This window comes from Mauremys reevesii, linkage group 22, assembly GCF_016161935.1.
Source record: "Mauremys reevesii isolate NIE-2019 linkage group 22, ASM1616193v1, whole genome shotgun sequence".
Lineage (NCBI taxonomy): Eukaryota > Metazoa > Chordata > Testudines > Geoemydidae > Mauremys > Mauremys reevesii.
The window spans coordinates 23,387,744-23,404,400 of NC_052644.1; the positions used below are offsets into that span (position 1 = coordinate 23,387,744).

At 64.2% G+C, this 16,657-nt stretch overlaps 1 protein-coding gene across 3 annotated transcripts; it reads right to left on the reverse strand.

Moving 5' to 3' along the window:
- Positions 1 to 1,235: 1,235 nt before the first annotated feature.
- CCDC120 (coiled-coil domain containing 120) lies at positions 1,236 to 15,361 on the reverse strand. Of its 3 annotated transcripts, none has more exons than XM_039510403.1 (10): positions 14,940 to 15,361; positions 7,550 to 7,659; positions 7,166 to 7,290; positions 6,470 to 6,574; positions 5,685 to 5,892; positions 5,381 to 5,437; positions 4,830 to 5,001; positions 4,566 to 4,670; positions 2,685 to 3,281; positions 1,236 to 2,146 (listed from the first exon to the last, which is right to left on the reverse strand). In XM_039510403.1, exons 2-10 carry the CDS (start codon positions 7,596 to 7,598, stop codon positions 2,044 to 2,046), a joined length of 1,521 nt encoding a protein of 506 aa, XP_039366337.1. In that variant the 5' UTR covers positions 7,599 to 7,659; positions 14,940 to 15,361; the 3' UTR covers positions 1,236 to 2,043. The 3 variants fall into 3 exon arrangements, with proteins under 3 accessions (XP_039366337.1, XP_039366336.1, XP_039366338.1); XM_039510402.1 differs by lacking the exon at positions 14,940 to 15,361 and adding an exon at positions 10,049 to 10,179; XM_039510404.1 differs by lacking the exon at positions 14,940 to 15,361 and adding an exon at positions 9,030 to 9,140.
- Between the last annotated feature and the right edge of the window lie 1,296 nt (positions 15,362 to 16,657).

The following is a 16,657-nucleotide window of genomic DNA, read 5'->3' on the forward strand; positions in this document are numbered from 1 at the left end:
AACTGCCCCAAGGAAGTCCGCTTTTTACGTGAATCTGGGGAACTCCTTGCCTCATGATTTCCCCCAGAGGTTTTTAGCAGAGCTCAGTGTAGAGCCAGGGTACGAGGAGAAAGGCTGCTGTGTTATACGCGAGGTCAGAGTGGTCCCTTCTGAAAATCTGGGACATCCCCGCTCCAAAATGAAATGAAAACCAGAAAAAAAAAATCCCCAGCAGGGCACTGCCAGAGGCAGTGGTGGAAGCGGTGGGATCCCTTAGTAATTTGCTGGTTTGGGGGGGAGAGGGGCAGGGCCAGGCCCCCTCCTGACACACGCTGTATGCCCTGCTGGGAGGGGGGCATTTAATGCCCCCTTTGGAGGCAGCGAGTGACTCAACACCCTTGCCACAACAGTCACACTCAGAACCGTTCACACCTCTGCAAGCGACCAGTTCAGGCTTTCTGCCAACTCAGGCAGCGTCGGTTAGACTGAGGGCACGTTTACATTCAAACGCTGCTGCGGCACAGCCGTAGCACCTCCGTGAAGACCCTCTAAGCGGCGAGCGGTCACCCATAGTTAATCCACCTTCCCGAGCAGCGGTAGCTGTGGCGACGGGAGAAGTCAACCTAGCACTATCTACATGGGCAGTTAGCTCGGGGTAACTATGGTGCTCAGGGGTGTGTGGATTTTTCACACTCCTGAGTGACACACAGTTATACTGATTTAGGTCTGTAGTGCAGACCTGGCCTAAGGACAGTTCATACCTCTGCAAGCGATTGACTCAGGCTCTCTGCAGAGAGAGGCAGGGATCGGTTCACACCTCTGCGAGCAATTGGCTTGGGCTCTCTGCAGAGCCAGGCAGGGATTGGGTCACACCTCTGCAAGCAATCGGCTCAGGCTTTCTGCAGACCCAGGCAGAGATCAGTTATCCCCAGAGCAGTTCACATCTCTGTGAGCAATCAGCTCGGGCTCTCTGCAGACCCAGGCAGGGATCGGTTCACACCTCTGCGAGCAATCGGCTTGGGCTCTCTTCAGACCCAGGCAGAGATCAGTTATCCCCAGGGCAGTTCACACCTCTGCAAGTGATCAGCTCAGGCTCTCCGCAGACCCAGGCAGGCGTCACATTTTGGGACATTTCTCCCCAACCGTAAGGGTCAGAAGTGCCCTCCCCCCCCCCCCCGCCTCCGATAGCCCAGGCTCCGCTCCCGCCGGCGCGCGCCCCCCCCACACACACCCAGCCAAGCCACCACGCCACAGCCTCACCTTTGCGCTCTGTATTATACAAACCCCGTTCTGCACCGTGACCCGTTTGACATTCGCCATAGAAATTCCCGCTACAATCCACACGCTGGGAACGGGACAAAGTCGAGGCCCAGAGCCCGTCGCATGTTGGTGCCTGTCGCTACTAACATGTGGCCCGGGGGAGGTGGGTGTGCACGGAGGGGACGGGACCTGGGGTAGAGTCCCCGTCCCCCCACCCCACTTCCCCCGAAATAAAATCCAGTAGGAAAAGGAAAAAATAAAAAGTGACGTTCTTGTTTCGTGTGCAACTTTGAAAGGAAAAATCCATTGGCCGCCGGCCAGGGCTGGAATGTCGAGTTTGAGTTCGTTTCCTAAATGAGCCAGACTGGGGGGGGGTGTTTTAGGAGTGGCTCACTGGATGTGGTGAGGGGGGGGGAATGGCCAGGTGCAGGGGAGGGAATATTGCGGGGGGTCAGGGAGCTGATAGGGCAGGGGGCTGTCTGTCCAGACTTTAAGAAGGGGGAGGGTTTTTTGGGGGGCCAGTTAGTGCCGGTGGTAATGGGGGTTCAGTAGGTGGCTGATTCCCCAGCCAGGACCTGCCCCCCCATATCTGAATGTGGGCAGGGGCAGATTGAGGTTGCTGGGGGCGTCTCAGCCCATAGGGGGGAATCCGTGCCCCACAACACCCTAGTGTGTGGGGGGTAAACGGGTGCATCTCCCCCCTCCAATCCTCCTGACGCCCCACACCCCCCTGTCCAGCAGGGGAGCGTCCCCCCAGCATGTGAGGTTAACCCCTGGCTGTCCCTGCCTCCCCGCCCCAGGAGGTCAGACCAGCGTCCCTGGGGGGTGTCTCTCCACATCCAGGGGGGGTCCCAGGCCGGGGGAGGGGGCGCTGGGCCCGTCCGGGTAGAGGAGGTCTGCGAAGGGTCTGCCGGACAGAGGCAGAGAGACCGACAGACAGACAGACAGATGGGGGGGCGGGGGTGGTAGAAGAGACAGATGTGGGGGGAGAGACAGGGGTAGGGAGAGAGAAAGAGAAGAGAGATTAGCCAGAGGAAGGGATGGGAAGGGTTAAGTCATAGCAGAGAGAGTCACCCTTCCCCGGACACCTGGGTCCCTTGCTCCCTTCCCCACCAGCACCTGGGTCCCCATCCCCCCCACAACCCAGCAGCAGAGCCGGATGCCTGGGTCCCGTCACCTTAAATCCCCGACCCCCGCAACACACACCCCCACTCCCGGATGCCTGGGTCCTTTCCCCCAACGCTGCCCGGGGAGGTGCGGCGGGGGGCAGCTGACGAAAGGCCGACGACCTAGCAAGAGACGCATGAGCCTCCCGCACCCCCCAAACAACTGCTGGGTGTAGCCCTGCTGCGGGGGAGCAATGGGGGGATGATTCCAAGGGGGGGTTCGGTCCCCTAGGCCCCCCAACCTTAACTCAGGGCTGCCAGCCCCCCCGGCCCCCATACCTGCCCTGCAGCGGCTGCCCAGCGTAGCTCAGCGAATGGGGCAGGTAGCCCCCCGTCTCCGGCCGGGGGTGGGGTTCGGGCCAGCCGCGGGGGGGCCCCCCTCTCCTGTCCCGAGGTGGGGGCAGGCCGCCCCCCGCTGCCCCGGCGTTACGCAGGTACCAGTTCCGGAGCCCCTCCAGGGCCAAGGCTTTGTGGACGGCCCGGGGCGGGCGCTGGGGGGCCGGGGGCGGCTGGCTCTGGGGAGGGGGCCCGCAGGACTTGGCACGTCCCGCCCGGCGCGGCAGGGGGCTCTCGGGGTATCCCCAGCCGGGCGGCGGGGGAGCGTCGCGGCGCGAGAGGTGGTCCCCCGCCGGCCAGCCCTGGCGCTCCAGGTAATAGTCCAACAGGATCTCGGCGTAGGGGGGCCGGGGAGGGCCACGGAAGGGGGGGTCTTCGGGGGGAGCCCCCCGCTCGATCAGGGCCTCCGAGCTGTTGCTGCGGCGGGTGCGGGCGGCGAAGGCTGGGGGGGCCCGGTCGGCGCTGGGGTCTCGGCTGGGGGGGCCAAGCTGGGAGTCCTGGCTCCCCGACCACTGGCGGGCGGCTGGGGGGGCGTCCGGCCTGGGGGGGAGGCAGAAAGAAAAGGGGGGTTAGAGAAGGGTGGGGTATAGCAGGCACCCCACATTCAGTACCCCTGCCCCCAACGTGAACCACAGAGCCCCCCCAATTCACCCCCCAGCCCCAAAACCCAACGTCATTCACGCCCCCACCTAGCCAGACCCTGCCCAACTCCCGCTAAGCGGGACGGGACCCACGCTCTGCCCTCGGGTGGGAGACCGAGGGGTGAGGCGGAGACGCAATGGGGGGCGCTCTCCCCGGGTGGGGCCAGGAGGTGCCACGGGGCGTCTCTAGGGGGCGCTCTCCCCGGGCGGGGCCGGGAGGTGCCACGGGGCGGGTGGGGGTCTCTAGGGGGCGCTCTCCCCGGGCGGGGCCGGGAGGTGCCACGGGGCGGGGGGTCTCTAGGGGGCGCTCGCCCCGGGCGGGGCCGGGCGGTGCCACGGGGCTGGGGGGGGCTCTCGGGGGCGCCCTCCCCGGGCGGGGCCGGGAGGTGCCACGGGGCGTCTCTAGGGGGCGCTCTCCCGGGGCGTGGCCGGGTGGTGCCACGGGGCAGGGGGTCTCTAGGGGGTTCTCTCTCCGGACAGGGCTGGGAGGTACCATGAGGCGGGGGGTCTCTAGGGGGCGCTCTCCCCGGGCGGGGCCGGGAGGTGCCACGGGGGGTCTCTAGGGGGCGCTCTCCCCGGGCGAGGCCGGGAGGTGCCACGGGGGGTCTCTAGGGGGCGCTCTCCCCGGGCGAGGCCGGGAGGTGCCACGGGCGTCTCTAGGGGCGCTCTCCTGGCGGGGCCGGGAGGTGCCATGGGGCGGGGTCTCTGGGGCGCTCTCCCGGGCGGGGCAGGAGGTACCATGGGGCGGGGTCTCTGGGCGCTCTCCCGGGCGGGGCAGGAGGTGCCATGGCGGGGTCTCTAGGGGCGCTCTCCCGGGCAGGGCTGGGAGGTACCATGAGGCGGGCGTCTCTAGGGGCGCTCTCCTGGGCGGGGCCGGGAGGTGCCATGGGGCAGGGGTCTCTAGGGGCGCTCTCCCGGGCGGGGCTGGGAGGTACCATGGCGGGGTCTCTAGGGGGCGCTCTCCCCGGGCAGGGCTGGGAGGTACCATGAGGCAGGGGGTCTCTAGGGGGCGCTCTCCCCGGGCGGGGCTGGGAGGTACCATGAGGCGGGGGGTCTCTAGGGGGCGCTCTCCCCGGGCGGGGCCGGGAGGTGCCACGGGGCGTCTCTAGGGGGCGCTCTCCCCGGGCGGGGCTGGGAGGTACCATGAGGCGGGGGGTCTCTAGGGGGCGCTCTGCTCCGGTACCTGAAGTTCTGGCTCCCACTGCCGATGTTCCGGGTCAGAACCGGGGTCGCTGGGACGCTCCGGCCCTCAAAGCTGGAGACGCTCCGGGGCAGGGTCCGATTCGGGCTGAGGGGAGCAACCAGAACCTGAGACCAGCTGGGCCCAGCCGGATGGGGGGCAGGGGGGAGCCCCACTGGCTGGGGGAGGAAATGGGGGGGTGGGAGGCAGCAGGGGAGACTGGGGCGAGAGGAGCAGGTGGGGGGAGGGACACCGGCCTGTACCCACCTGGTAGGGCTGGCAAGTGAGCTGCGGCGGCTGGCGGCCCCCCCGCCCAGCTCCGTGGGGGGCCCTCGCCAGCCGGGCCGGCGGTCGGGGCTGCCGGACACGGCGCGGAGGTGATCCCGGCTGCGGGGGGACGAAGGGCCCCCCTTGGGCGGGTGGAAACCGTGGGGGTCATCTGGGGAGAGAACGTGAGGGATGGAACCCAGGAGTCCTGCTCCCCACCCTGCCGGCACCGTATCCCCCACCTGCACCCCACCAGTCCTGCCCCCACTCTAACCACTAGCCCCACTCCTCCCAGAGCCAGGCGAGAACCCAGGAGTCCTGGCTCCCACCCCTGCTCTAACCACTAGCCCCCACTCCCCTCCCAGAGCCAGGGAGACAACCCAGGAGTCCTGGCTCCCAGCCCCCCTGCTCTAACCACTATACCCCACTCCCCTCCCAGAGCCAGGGAGACAACCCAGGAGTCCTGGCTCCCAGCCCCCTTGCTCTAACCACTAGCCCCCCACTCCCCTCCCAGAGCCGGGGAGAGAACCCAGGTGTCCTGACACACTCACCGTTCTCGTGACTGGCCGCTTCGGAGAGGGAGCTGTTCTCGGAGGTGAACGCCTCATCTTGAGAGGGTGGGGAATGGAAAGGGAGATGGGTCAGTCCCCTATAAACCTCTCCCCCCGGTACCAGCCCTCCCGAAGCCTGCGACAACCCCCCCCCCCCCGACTCTGGTAGCAGACATGTGGGGGGGTTGGAACACACACCCCCTTCTGAAAATCTCTGGATGCTGGGGGTCACAAATGCAGCAGGGGACAGTGAGTAGCTGGGGGGGTGACTGAGGGATTTGGGGGGTCGGGGACAGGAACTCACCGTGCGCTCCCCGGGGCGCCCCCAGCCGGGCCCGCGTCTCCCCCAGCTGCCCCTCCAGCTCCCGCAGCCGCTGGGCCGCCTCGGCCTGGACCTGCCGGCGCCGGCGCCGCTGCTGCTCCGTCAGCTCCGGGGCCAGGGCCAGGCGCCGAGCGGCCTCCACCACCTGCCGCTGCACGGCCAGCTCCCGGCACAGCTCCCACGCCAGCGCCTGGGGGGGTGGGGGGAGGTGAGAGACTGTGGGTCCCCCCCCACAGGCGCCCACCGCACCCCCCACTCCACCCAGCACCCGGCCCAGCTCCCACGCCAGCACCTGGGGGGGGTGGGGGGAGGCGAGAGACTGTGTGTGTCCCCCCCCCCCAGGCTCCCACCGCACCCCCCAATCCACCCAGCTCCCGGCACAGCTCCCACGCCAGCACCTGGGGGGTGGGGGGAGGTGAGAGACTGTGTGTCCCCCACAGGCTCCCACTGCACCCCCAAATCCTCCTAGCTCCCGGCACAGCTCCCACGCCAGCGCCTGGGGGGGTGGGGGGATGAGAGACTGTGTCCCCCACCCCAGCTCACACACACCCCTCAGACCCAGACACAGCGCCCCCCCCCGGCTCCCCCCTCCCCCAATCCCCCCAGCTCCTGGCACAGCTCCCATGCCAGTGCCTGGGGAGACGGGGGGGTTAGAGACCGTGCAGCCCCCCAGATCCACCCACAGCCCCACTCCCAACTCCTCCATGCCCGCCCCTTCCCCACAGTCCCACCCCCTCCTTCCTGCCCCCCCCCAGTCCCCTCCTCACCTCGGCTCCAGGTCCCCGGTGGGCAGGCACCGCTCTTCTCCGGATGAGGTGGGGTCTCTCCCCCGGCTCCAGTGGGTACTCGGGGGGCAGCTTCCCTGTCAGCTCCTGGGGGAAGACAGGGGCACAAGCATTAGGGGAACAGCCTACTGCCACAACGCAGCTAATGGCGGAAGATAACAACCTACTACTGCTGGAGGGGATGGGAGGGGAGGGGATGGAGAAGGATAATAGCCTACTACAGGTGTGAGGCTAATGGAGCTGCACCATTAGACTGGGGTGGGGCACTACAGGTTGTGGGTTCGAATCGCACTGAAGCTGGAGATGAGGATGACAACCTACTGCCGCTGATGGAGGAATGGAGAACAACCTACTAGAGCTACACAGCGAATGGAGCCGCACCATTAGGTCGAGGGGCAGCCTAGGGAGCCGCTCCAGGTTGTGGGTTCAAATCCTGGGGAGGGCTGGAGACCAAGGATAACAACCTACTACCACTGATGGGACGGAGCAGGAGAAGAGCCTACTCTGCCTGGGCAGCTCGCGGCACAGCTCCCTCCGATCTAGAGGGGACAGTCCTGGTTCAAATCCCCCTTGGCGCTGAAGGAGAGAGCAGGGGAGAGGCGGAGAAGGATAACAGCCTACTATAGCTATGCAGCTACCAAGGCACTGCATGGGGGGGGCGGGATCCCAGATACTCACGGCCTCCTGCAGACACAGCCGGCGCAGCTCGGCGACCCGCAGGCCCAGCGCCTCCCGCAGGCCCCGCTGCCGTTCCAGCAGCTCCTGCAGCCGCAGCCGGGCGCCGGGTTCCCACCCCAGGGCATCTGCGCGGGAGGGGGGAGAGGAGACGGGGGTCAGAGCTAGTGGGGGTGGGGAGATGGGGAGGGGTCAGAGTGGGTGGTGGGGAGACAGGAGGATCTGGGGTCACAGCCGGGAAGCGGATATTGGGGCGGGCATGGGCAGGCTGGGAGATCTGTGGGGTGGGGCCAGGCAAGGGGCGGAGTCAGGGTGGGGTCAGACCAGGGGCAGGGCCGGAGGGGTCCTTGGGGGCGGGGCCAGGGTCCATGGGGGCGGGGCCATTACCTGCAGAGCTGTAGCTGGAGGAGGTGATGAGCTGCCCTTTGACCTCCATGCTGGGGCCAGGGGGGCGGGGTCAGGCCGGGCTAAGAGCCATGAGCCCCCAGCCCCAATGTCTGTGGGGGAAGAGAGAGAGAGACGGGGTGAGGGGGACCCAGGTCACCTCCCCCCATACAGCACCCCCCCGGTCCCATCCAACCCCCCTGGGAATCATTAAAAAGGGGATAGAGAATAAGACTGAGAATATATTATTGCCCTTATATAAATCCATGGTACGCCCACATCTCGAATACTGTGTACAGATGTAGTCTCCTCACCTCAAAAAAGATATTCTAGCACTAGAAAAGGTTCAGAAAAGAGCAACTAAAATGATTAGGGGTTTGGAGAGGGTCCCATACGAGGAAAGATTCAAGAGGCTAGGACTCTTCAGCTTGGAAAAGAGGAGACTAAGGGGGGATATGACAGAGGTCTATAAAATCATGAGTGATGTTGCGAAAGTGGATAAGGAAAATTTATTTACTTATTCCCATAATACAAGAACTAGGGGTCACCAAATGAAATGAATGAGCAGCAGGTTTAAAACAAATCAAAGGAAGTTCTTGTTCCTGCAGCGCACAGTCAACTTGTGGAACTCCCTGCCTGAGGAGGCTGTGAAGGCTGGGACTAGAACAATGTTTAAAAGGGGACTGGATAAATTCATGGTGGCTAAGTCCATTAATGGCTATTAGCCAGGCTGGGTGAGGAATGGGGTCCCTGGCCCCTGTTTGTCAGGGGGTGGAGATGGACGGCAGGAGAGAGATCACTTGATCATCACCTGTTGGGTTCACTTCCTCTGGGGCACCTGGCACTGGCCACTGTCAGCAGACAGGACACTGGGCTGGATGGACCTTTGGTCTGACTCGGTACGGCCGTTCTTGTGTTATGTTCTCCCTGGGACCAGCCAGTCCCTGCCCTGGGGCCAGTGCCCCCTACATTCCCGCCTCCCCCAACTAGTCCCTGGGGGTGTGATGTGAAGGGGATCTCAGGGCTCTGACCTGGAAGGAAAGGAGAGAAATTCCACCGACAAACATCCAGGTGGTCTCTGGCCAGGTCGAGGGAGCGAACCCAGGAGTCCTGGCTCCCAACCCACCAGACCCTCCTCCCCTCCCAGAGCCAGGGAGCGAACCCAGGAGTCCTGGCTCCCAACCCACCAGACCCTCCTCCCCTCCCAGAGCCAGGGAGCGAACCCAGGAGTCCTGGCTCCCAGCCCCCGCCTGCTCTAACCACCAGCCCCCACTCCCCACCCAAAGGGAACAGGCCATATAACCTCTGCCCCGCCCCCATCACCCAGGACTCTCCAATGTCTCCCGTCCCCCACAAAGGGACCAGGGGGAACCAGGCGTCTGGGATGGTTCCTGCAGGGTGCCCCAAAGAGCTGGGGGCAAGATTGACACCCGCCCCAGGCCCCCCAGAGGTGGGCCAGGGACCCAGGCGTCCGGATCCATACCCCCAAAGTCCATCACAGCGACCTCGGGAGGAGAAATGGGATCCGCGCCTCCCAGAACTGCCTGCCAGGCTCCAGCCCAGGGATGGGGGAGGGCGGGATTCGGAAAGGGACCCCGGTGTCCGGGAGGGGGAGGGGTCCTGGCAACTTGCTAAGGATCCTCAATCGACAGCAGCGAATTCCTGTTCCATGAATGTTTCTTGTTCACAGCCCCTAGGCTGGGCTGGGGAGGGGGCTGTGGGGCGGGAGTGAGGGGCACCGGCAGGGCTGCGGGGTGGGAGTGAGGGGCACCGGCAGGGCTGGGGGGGGCTGCAAGGCAGGAGCAAAGGGCACTGGCTGGGCTGGGGTCTGTGGGGCGGGGGTGAGGGGCACCGGCAGGGCTGGGGGGGCACCGGAAATCCTTGCGACACCCCACACCGGCACGTCACAGCGTCTGGCCCCTGGGGCGCGTCTGATTCCCAGCCCCAGCTCGGCCCGGGGCAGGACCCGACAGGTCCCTCCTGGGATCCTCACAGCAGCAATTTCCTGCGAATACCTTCAGCGCTGTCCCGGGGAACTTCCGGCCCCACCCCCTCCTGGAGAACCCAGGAGTCCCGGCTCCCACCCCTGCTCTAACCACCCGCCCCCGCTCCCCGCCCCGAGCTGGGAGAGAACCCCGGAGTCCTGGCTCCCAGCCCCCCCTCCCCTCCCAGAGCTGGGGAGAGAACCCAGGAGTCCCGGCTCCCACCCCCCCGCTCTAACCACCAGCCCCCCCTCACCTCCCAGAGCTGGGAGAGAACCCAGGAGTCCGGGCTCTCAGCTGAGGGGGACACTGTGTTTTATAGTTTCTTTTCTTTGGGGGGGTGTTTGGTGCTGGGCAGCGGAGCTCAGCAGCCGGCCCCGCCCCCGTTGCAATCCGGAGTGACTCCGGAGTGACCCCGGGGGACCTGAGAGCAGCCCCGCCCCCCAACACGCTAACTTTGTTCCAGGAGCTCTGACCCCCGGGGGGCTGTTCCCTCCCCCCTGCTGGGGGCAGGACTCACCTGGGGGGCGCGGCGAGACCCCTCCCCGCCCCACGCGAGACCGACCCGCGGGAGGCTGGAGCGAAGTGCCGCGATCCGGGGCCACGGCGGCGAGCGGGGGCGGGGCCGCGCCTTTAACCCCTGGCGCGCCGGGGCCGGGCCGGACTCACCCGCCGCCAGGTCCCGCCCCGGACACGCAGCCAGGTACCGCCCGGGACACGCACAGGCAGGGACACACAGACCCAGGACACACAGACCCAGGGACACACCGCCCGGGACACACAGACCCAGGGACACACAGACCCAGGGACACACACACACACACACACACACACAGGTACACACTGCCCAGGACATACACATACCAGTAACCACAGCCCGGGTCACACACAGACCCAGGTACACACCGACCGGGACACACAGACCCAGGTACACACCGCCCGGGACACACAGACCCAGGGACACACCACCCGGGACACACAGACCCAGGGACACACACCCAGGGACACACTGCTGGGACACACACACACACACACACACACAGGTACACACTGCCCAGGACATACACATACCAGTAACCACAGCCCGGGTCACACACACACACAGGTACCCACGGCCTGGGACATGCAGCCAGGTACAGGCTGCCCAGGACACACACAGCCAGGTACTGCCCAGGACAGACATAGGCAGAGACACGCCTGCTGCTCCCAGATACACACACCCAGGTACACACCACTTGGGACACACAGACCCAGGTACACACCGACCGGGACACACAGACCCAGATACACACAGCCAGGTACAGGCCGCCAGGTACCACGTGGCCCAGGACACACAAAGCCAGGGACACACACACCCAGATACACACCGCCCGGGACACACAGACACAGTACACACTGCCTGGGACACACAGACCCAGATACACACCGCCCGGGACACACACACACAGCCAGGTCCCGCCTGGGACAGGCACAGGCAGGGGGACACACACCCAGGTACACACACCCAGGTACCGCACGGGACAGACAGACACAGGGACACACCGCCCAGGACACGCACACCCAGGTACACACACCCAGGTACCGCACGGGACATGCACAGCCAGGGACACACATACACAGATACACACCGCCCAGGACACACACAGGCACAGGTACACACCGCCCGGGACACACAGCCAGGCACCACCTGGGACACACACAGCCAGGGACATGCCTGTCGCTCCCAGACACACACATCCAGGCACACACCACTCGGGACACACCCAACCAGGGACAGGCTGCCCGCGCGGGACACACAGCCAGGTACCGCCTGGGACAGTAAGAACCAGGGTGACACCTGCCACTCCTGGATATGCACACCCAGGGACACACACACCCAGGGGGACACACACCCAGGGGGACACACACCCAGGTACATACCACCCAGGGACACACACACCCAGGGACACACACACCCAGGTACACACCACCCGGGACACACACACCCAGGGACACGTGCACCCAGGGACACGCGCACCCATATACACACCACCCGGGACACACACACCCAGGTACAAACACACCCAGGTACACACCACCCGGGACACACGCAGCCTGGGACACGTGCACCAGGACATAGCACCTGAGACACACAAACTGGGACACGCACCCAGGGATCTACACACCATCCGCGACACACACACAGATCTCCACATGCAGAGTGAGACACAACACACACGGATGCACACACAGACTGATCTCTCCCTCTCTCACACAGATACACACACACATACACACAACACAGACACATACACGGTAAAACAGATGTACACACCAGGCAAATACACAGAGTAACACACACTGCAACAACACATACCCAGGGCAACACACACCAGGTAACACTATAACACACTAGCACATCAACACACGCTAACACAACAACACAACACAAAACACACAGACAGTAACACCACACAAGATAATGCATGCTCTAACACACCAGTCTCACACACAAAATGATACAGCACAACACACACACCCAATAACACCCACACAACAAAACACACTAACTCACTGACACCGCACACACACACACTAACACTTATACAAGGGAACACATGCGCTAACACTCCAACACACAACACACCCACCCAATAACACCCACACAAGGAAACACACTCTGAGACAATGACACAGCGACACCACAACACAACACACACACAAGCAGGGTAGCACACACTAACACCCCGACAGACAATCTCCGGAGAACCCAGGCATCCAGCAGGAACCGCAGGTGCTGCCGGGGTTAAGCGGCCCTGGACTGAGGGGCTCCCCCCTGACGTATTTGGGGTCCCCTCGGCCCGGTGGCTGGGGGGGTGGCAGGGCCTGTTTGCGCTGCCCCCCGCCCCCATGGCATAGGGCTGGGGGGGGATTCCACACATTCCTGGCTGCAGGCCCAGGCAGGTACAGAGCGAGGGGGGAGGAGGCCGCCCCACGGCACCCCCTGGGGGTGCCCCACAGCACAGCTCCACCCCACAGCGCAGCCCCACTGAACCTGCCCCACAACTCCCCCTGAGGCTCCGCACAGCCCCACTGAATTCACCCCACAGCCCCCCCTGCCCCACAGCCTCCCCCCCCCAGTGCCCGGCCCCGACTGCCAGGAGAGAGTGCCCCCTGCTGGTATCCCCCGATTGTGCTCCTACCTGGTCCCCCAGCCGGGGGCTGAACCACGCGGCCGCCCCATAGCAGAGGGCCAGCCCCGTCCCCCGCCAGCAAAGATGTGCTGACAGGGTTCGCTGCCAGAAAAGCCGGAAAGGATCTGTGTGAAATTCGCCCCTGGACTCACCAGGGTTTCCTGCTCAAGGAAACTGTTTGGAACCCTGGCCCCCAGAAACCGGAACCCCCGCCCGCAGCGATGTGCTTCCCTTTCAGCAGCTGTTCCCCCGTCATCCCACCCCAGAGGTGGCTGCATCTCAGCGCCGGGCGAGCCGTCCCCGTGCGGCGTTATGTGCGGCTGTTCCCCAGTCTCCTCACCCCAGAGCTGGCTGCATCTCAGCGCCAGGAGAGCCGTCCCCGTGCGGTGTTATGTGCGGCTGTTCCCCAGTCGCCCCACCCAGAGCTGACTGCATCTCAGCGCCAGGAGAGCCGTCCCCATGCGGCGTTATGTGCGGCTGTTCCCCAGTCGCCTCACCCCAGAGCTGGCTGCATCTCAGCGCCAGGCGAGCCGTCCCCGTGTGGCGTTATGTGCGGCTGTTTCCCAGTCGCCCCACCCAGAGGTGGCTGCATCTCAGCACCGGATGAGCCATCCCCGTGTGGCGTTATGTGCGGCTGTTCCTCAGTCTCCTCACCCTAGAGGTGGCTGCATCTCAGCGCCGGGTGTGGTGTTGTGTGTGGCCTTTCCCCAGATGCCCCATCGCAGAGGTGGCTGCATCCCAGAGGTGGCTAAACCGTCCCCGTGCAGCGGTTCCCCAGTTGCCCCGCCCCAGAGTTAGTTGCAACACACTCCGCCAGCTCATGACACCGTGTACTTTCCCTCCTCTCTCAAAGGCACAAGGACACCGGTGGCACCAGTCGGACGGGCCTCCTACATTCCAGAGTCCCGGCATAACCAGCCCAGGAATGATTCATCTATCGGAAGGCAGCCAGGACTCCTGGGTTCTCTCCCCGGCTCTGGGAGAGGAGTGGGGTCTAGTGGTTAGAGCAGGGGTCTGGCAGCCTGGACTCCTGGGTTCCTTCCCAGCTCTGGGAGGGGAGTGGGGTCTAGTGGTTAGAGCAGGGGTCTGGGAGCCTGGACTCCTGGGTTCTCTCCCCGGCTCAGTGCAGGGAGGGGCCGCTCAGTCCATTTTCCTGACTCTCATTAAAATTGGGATTAACGAGTTGGCGGTTGCCGGCGCAATCAGCTGACTCCAAAGCTGATTAGGGAGACAATCCCTGAGTCAGGGCCTGGGTCCCTCCAGCCCCCCCTCTGGCCTGTGCACATTGATGGGGGGCGGGGCACGGCTCTTTCCTCTTTGGCACTGCAAGGGTTAAAATGCCCCCTGCCTGCCCCACTGAGGTAAAACAGGTGCTGGGCCAGGGAGATTCAGCAGCAACCTCTCCCTGCGCCACAGAGTAGGTCACTCTGCCATGCTGCCAGGCCAAAGCACTGCTAATTCCTACCCCCAGGAACCCAGGAGTCCTGGCTCCAAGCCCCCCCAGCACTAACCACCAGACCACACTCCCCTCCCAGAGCCAGGAAGGAACCCAGGAGTCCTGGCTCCCAACCCCCCACTCTAACCACCAGCCCCTGGTCCCCTCCCCGAGCCAGGAGAGCACCCCCACTCTAACCACCAGCCCCTGCTCCCCTCCCAGAGCCAGGGAGAGAACCCAGGAGTCCTGGCTCCCAGCTCCCTCTGCTCTAACCACCAGACCCCACTCCCCTCCGGGAGCAGGGGAGAGAACCCAGGAGTCCGGGCTCCCAGTCCCTCCCTCTGCCCCCTTTAGCCCATTAGCAACTCAGCATCGATTCCCCCCTGCCCCTGTTTCCAGCTGAAGTTACCCTCAGATCAGCCACCCCAACGGCCCCGTCACCGGACCAGAGTCACCCCACAGGGAAGCTGAGATGCAGCCACCTCTGGGGCGGAGCAGCCGCACGGGGGGGTCAGGAACACATTCCAGCTAAGTTCTGCCAATCCCCCCGGTCCCCACAGTACAGCACCCACCTGCCCTCCGGCCCTGCTCCCCACCCCACGGTGCCCTCCAGCGCCTGGCCCTGACTGCCAGGGGGGAGTTTATCCCAGTCCACACACACACCCCTGAGCCAGCCAGTCCCCCGCCCTGGGGCCGGATGGGAGCCAGTGCCCCCCAGAGGGGACAGACCCTGGGCCCCATTCCCCACCCCCCTGAGCCAGCCAGTCCCCCTACAACCTATTTTCCAGGGGGGTCCCTCTTACCTTTCCTCTCTGGAATGTGCTGTTCTGCTTCCTGGATCGGTGGATGCACAACTGCTGTGTGTGTGTGTGTGTGTGTGTGTGGCCCCAGTCCAGGGGTGCAAGGGGGGAACCCCAAGCTTCCCCCCCAGCCACCCCTCCCCGGTTTAATCCATCCAGCCGGTTCCCGGATCCATCCCAGCTCTTTTTCTGCTGAAACTGCCCAGGCTACACCTCCCCTGCGCCTGTTTCACACCCTCCCTGCTGCCAACAGGCGGAGGAGGGAGGGAGGGTGTGCGGGGGGGTTGTACCGTCGGACAGTCGCTGGCTGGTTATTGGCCATGGGCAAATCGGCTCCCGATGCACAGACAGAGACACATTGCCACAGGCCGGGTGTAGCCCCCCAGCACAGGCAGGCCGGGTGTAGCTCACACACACACACACACACACAGCGTGTGTTGTCATTCCAGTTCGCCTGCTCCAGGGGTTAACCCTTGGGGCGCTGGGGGGAACGGAGGGGCGGGGCCTGATGTGACGCAGAGATTGGCTGTAATGGGGGGGGGCTGTAGGGGGTACACACACCACAACACAGAGCTGGCCAGACACACACACCAGGACAACTGATACACAGAGGCACAGTCACTGCCTCACACTGACAACTGGCAGACACAGAGGTGCACAATCCCCCCCCCCAACTGATACACAGGTAGACAATTGCACAAACAGATGCACAGTCACACACACAGACACACTGACAGACAACTGCACACACCACCTGGCCCACACCCAGAGACACAGCATCAGACACACACCACAACAACCGATACACACAGAGAGCTACACAGTCGCACACATACCATGACAGCTGATACACACAGTGATGCACAACTGAACGCACAATGTGACAGCTGATACACACAGATGCACACACCATGACAACTGATACATAAACAGGCATACACAATCACACACACACATACCACGAGAACTGACACACACAGACACAGACAATTGCACACACACCACAACAGCTGACATGCACATACACACACAGTGAGACACACACGATGACAACTGATACCCACAAAAAGCTACACAATCACACCACGGCAACTGATACGCAGAGATGCACAATCACACACACACACGCCCCCCACAACAATCAATACATACACAGAGAGAGACGATCACACATCCGCCAACAAACCTGACACACACACACAATCTTCCATGCACAACGATGACTGACAGACACACACACTCACACAGCAACAACTCGCACACGCAAACCCACGAACCACTAGTGACGGAGACACACTCGTCGGAGACACTGGCAGACTCACAAACGCACCCACACAACCAGAGAAGGGGGGTCAGCCCGAGGGGCTCACGGGTGGGACCCCCGAAAATCCACGTGAGGCTTCGAGCCTGACGCTGCGCCCCAGGTGACCCCAGTCAGAACCCCGGGGGGGCCTCTGACCCCCCTGGGCCGGGGCAAGTCCCGGTCTGGTAAGAGCAACCCCTGCTGGGCAACCCTGGAACTGCACCCACGACTGTTCCCCACACAGATCTAGGGGCCCCAGCGGGTCGGGAGTGAGGGGCACTGGCAGAGCTGGGGGAGCCCAGGGCAGGGCTGGCAGGGGCTGCAGGTCGGGAGTGAGGGGCACCAGCAGAGCTGGGAGGGGGGAGCCCAGGTTGGGGTGAGGGGCACCAGCAGAGTTTGGGGGGGCAGGGCTGGGTTG